This window comes from Myotis brandtii, unplaced genomic scaffold, assembly GCF_000412655.1.
Source record: "Myotis brandtii unplaced genomic scaffold, ASM41265v1 scaffold579, whole genome shotgun sequence".
Taxonomy (NCBI): domain Eukaryota; kingdom Metazoa; phylum Chordata; class Mammalia; order Chiroptera; family Vespertilionidae; genus Myotis; species Myotis brandtii.
The window spans coordinates 906,541-910,306 of NW_005370171.1; the positions used below are offsets into that span (position 1 = coordinate 906,541).

A 3,766-nucleotide genomic window follows, 5' to 3' on the forward strand; every position below is an offset into this window, starting at 1 on the left:
CACTCTGGTTCCTTCTGGATCCCAATGACCCCCCAGGATGAACAAGGCCCCGCCCCCTGGAGCTTTGGCCACACCCCCAGCCTGCACCCCACCAGCTGCCTCAGGGAGCTGAGCATCAGCCTGCAAGGCGGCAGCCCTGGCTGACACCTGCTCCCACCGGCCTCCGGGCCATGCTGCCCGCAGCCCCCGCGGCACCGGGATCGAGAGGCCCTGTGCACGCTGCTCTGGACTTGAACACGAGCCCCTTCCAGCAGGAACGCTCTGCTCCAACACGGGCCTTGGCCGTGAACCAGAAAATGGGACCAACGCGTCCCATGGAGCCGGCAGTCCTGCTCGGAGATGGCCGCTGCCTCCACGCCCACCGGGGGTAAGCAGGGCGCGCGCCCACTGTATCGTGTCCTCCACCGTCCTTCCCTCCGTCCTTGTTACGACATAGATAATGCTAATGAAGCGCACGTCTATCTCTAAGGTCTAACCTATAAAACCACACATAGGTGCGTCATGTGCACCGTGTGTGAGCATACGTGATCGGGAACGCTCCACGGGTGGTGCAGCGGTGCCCAGCATGTGGGCTGCTCTCTTCCTGGGCTGGGCACTGGGTGAGGCCCATCCTCGGGCTCCAGGAGGGTCAGGGGCACCTTTGGCCTGAGCCATGGGCGGTGGGCTCCTTGACCCCCCAGCTGTGGAGACCCCCCAGCTGTGGAGGCCCCCAGTGGGGGACAGGGCAGGGCACCGAGGAGGAAGACGGCCCGGGGGGAGGTGCCAGATGCTCTGCGGGCTCCTCCAGGGAAGGCCCCCGGGAGGGCCCCACCCCCAGCGGTCCTGACAAGGAGGGGCTCACCTGAGTCGAAGGCCTCGGGGCGGTCCTGGGCGCCCGGCTCCCAGACGCTCATGGGGCCCATGGCCGAGGCCAGCTGGTACTGAGTCAGGAGCCGGTGCAGCTGCGCGGGGCTCAGGGCAGGGAATGCGGCCTGCAGGCTTGCCCAGCTCATCTAAGGGACAGCAGGCAGGCGCCCGAGGTCAGGGCCCAGCAGGCATGAGCAGGACCCACTCCAGGGGTGGTCTGCCTCTGAGACCTCGGGGGCACAGGCAAAAGGCGTGTCCCCAGCCAGCACGCAGGCCTCGGGCCCATGTGCAGGGGTCAGCTCGGGGTCACAGGCGGTGCCGCTGGTGAGTCGTGTTCCTCTCCGAAGCCGGCGGGTTTCTCTGTCCACTGTTCTGAGGCCCATGTGCAGGGGTCAGCTCGGGGTCGCAGGCGGTGCCGCTGGTGAGTCGTGTTCTCTCCGAAGCCGGCGGGTTTCTCTGTCCACTGTTCTGGCTCCACACGTGGGGCCACGTGCTGCGACCACATGTGGGCCGGTGCGAGGCTGCGGGCTGGGCTGTCCTCGCTTGTGTTTGCTCCTGGGCCACTGTTTTCTCAACTCTTCCTGGACTCCTACTGTTGGAACGTTGGTCCTTTCATTTGCCTTTCTTCCTTGCTCGCTCTCTCGCTCGATTTTACTGCCAACAGCGAGGCCCAGGCTGTGGTCATCCAGTGTCCACGCTGTCCTCTTGCTAACACCCCAGGCCACACACCAGCTCAGGACAGCAGTTGGCCGGGGGTGGTTCTTGCTGATTTCCCAGCTCCTAGAATCCCCGCCGCCCTGAGCTGTTTCTCCGGCTGCGGGCACCGAGCACCCCGCTTCAGCTCCTTGCTTTACTTTCCGGGTGATTTCCTCAACTTCATCGTCCAACTCTGCTGCTAGGACTTTAATGTCCAAGGGTCCTTTCTATTCTCTTTCTTACAGAGCCTGCTGGTGCTCGCGGTGGTGCTGCGTTTATCTTTGTGAGGACATGCGTGGCTTTTCGAAGGGTTTCTTCTCCTTGGACAGTCTGGCCAATGGGGGCCTGCGGCTGCGGGTGCACAGCCCTCCAGCTGAGCGCGGCTCCCGTTTCTAAAGGGCTTCAAAGAGAATAAGTTGGGACTTCGATGTCTGTGGCCCGCAGAGCCTGAAACATGTCACCTGGCCCTGCACGGGCAAGTCTGCCAGCCGACCTGTCCCTCCGACCTCACGCCCCACCCCTGCCTCCGCCCCTCCTGCACCGTGGGAACCACAGCAGTGCTCCTCGGGGGCTGCTCCCCCCACCTACGGCGCGCTCTGCAGTTGGCAGGCGCCTGGAGCAGTGACGCCCCTGCTGGGGGCTGTGCAGCAGCTGCCTCACGTGGCCGGCACACCGCCTCCCCTCATGCTGCTCTTAGAGGTCTGTCTGCTAGTTCACTGATTTTGGCTAAGAGTTCCTTCTACCTGCTCTGGGTTTGACTTGTTTTTCTTCTTCTTGCTTCGTGGTGATCGCCCAGCCTTCCCTGCTTTCTAACATGTGTCCTTAAGGCTATTGTTTTGCCTGTTGGCACTGCTTTAACTGCACCCACCAGTTTAGTATATGCATCTTCGTCATCACTGATCACCCTGACCCAGTGGAGGTCAAACTACCACCAGTTCCACTCGGCTTTTCAGAGTGTTTGCTCAGTTTAAAGCCCTTCCCAGCCCACACCCTGGAGCTTCACGATTTTGTCAAATGTCATGAGGGGGAAGCACCGTTCCTCTCAGGCTCCTCAAGGGTCGCACGTTTGTCTCCCTCGCTGTAGACAGCCAGGCTGCTCGGAACGCCCCCAGCTCTGGCCCATCTGGACGAAGCCTAGACTTCTATCTCACACAGACCCTGGTCCCCGATGAGGCAAATGCCCCAGAGGAAAAGCCACCGCAGAACAGCTTTGTGGCTGCCTCGGTCCCCGTGGCTCCGGGGCTTTCGGGGCCTTTAAACCGATGGCTGTGGCGTGCCAGCCGCACTCGCAGGCGCTCCGTAGGCGCAGCTGTGCCCCTCCTCACAGCAGCAGGATGGGTGCCTCTTGAGGCTTCTAGGTCTTGATCTTCGGGTAAACGTGGATTGTTCCACTTTTATACCAAACTGAAATGCCCGCCGTCCCCGCACGGACATCATGCTGTGCTGGCTGTGCTGGCGTCAGCTCAGGGCTTGGCCTGGAGATGGCCGACAGCCACATTACCGCCTTGGTTCAGACATGCCCTCCCCGGCGGCCTGTACACACGCTCACGGTCACTCCGGAGACGCGTTAGGGTGATGCCAGGCAGGCAGGGAGCACCACTGGTCTGGCTTCATGGATGATCTGTGACAATTTGTCAGGCAGCTGGTGGGGAGGAGGGTGAGGTGGTGTATTAGTTTCCGGTTGCTGCTGTAACAGATGACCACTAGGTAGCAGTTAAAGCAACAGGAATGTACACTCTTACACTTTTGGGGGTCACTCTGGGCTCAAATCCAGGCCGGCAGGACTGCGTTCCTTCCAGAGGTTCCAGGGCAGGGTGGTCAGAATGCAGTGCCTGTGGGGGCACGGCCCTCCCCAGCTCTAGGAGGCACTGCGGGCCGGGCCGCGGCCCCGCCTCCATCTCCAGAGCCAGCAGCGCGGGTCAAGTCCCTTGTTTTCCTCTGTCCTGTCTCTCATCGCTGACATCGGAAGGGCTCGTGCGATTAAATGGAGCCCATGGCTAACCCAGGACACTCTCCCATCTCAGGATCCTTAGCGTCAATCCCCTCTGCAGAGCCCCCCGCCCCCCATGTGGGGTCACGTTGTCTGTGGCAGGTCAGGGTCCAGACCCTGCAGACCCCGCCCACAGACATTTTGGGGCCGTTTTCCTGCTCACAGGTGGGAACGGCTGTGGGACGGAAACAACTCTGCAAGTTCTCTGAGGCCCAGAAGCCAGGTTCCCCACCC

The 3,766-nt window shown here is 61.9% G+C and overlaps 2 protein-coding genes across 2 annotated transcripts in view; one reads left to right on the forward strand and one right to left on the reverse strand.

The window, feature by feature from the left end:
- AP5Z1 (adaptor-related protein complex 5, zeta 1 subunit) overlaps positions 1-144 on the forward strand; it is a 17,551-nt gene extending 17,407 nt beyond the window's left edge. The window contains 1 exon segment of the mRNA XM_014549993.1: positions 37-144. Coding sequence (XP_014405479.1) covers positions 37-144 — 108 coding nt within the window.
- LOC102258567 (ras-associating and dilute domain-containing protein) overlaps positions 111-3,766 on the reverse strand; it is a 31,442-nt gene continuing 27,786 nt past the window's right edge. The window contains exon 11 of the mRNA XM_014549994.1: positions 111-992. Coding sequence (XP_014405480.1) covers positions 477-992 — 516 coding nt within the window. The 3' untranslated portion in view covers positions 111-476. The remainder of the gene's footprint in view (positions 993-3,766) is intronic.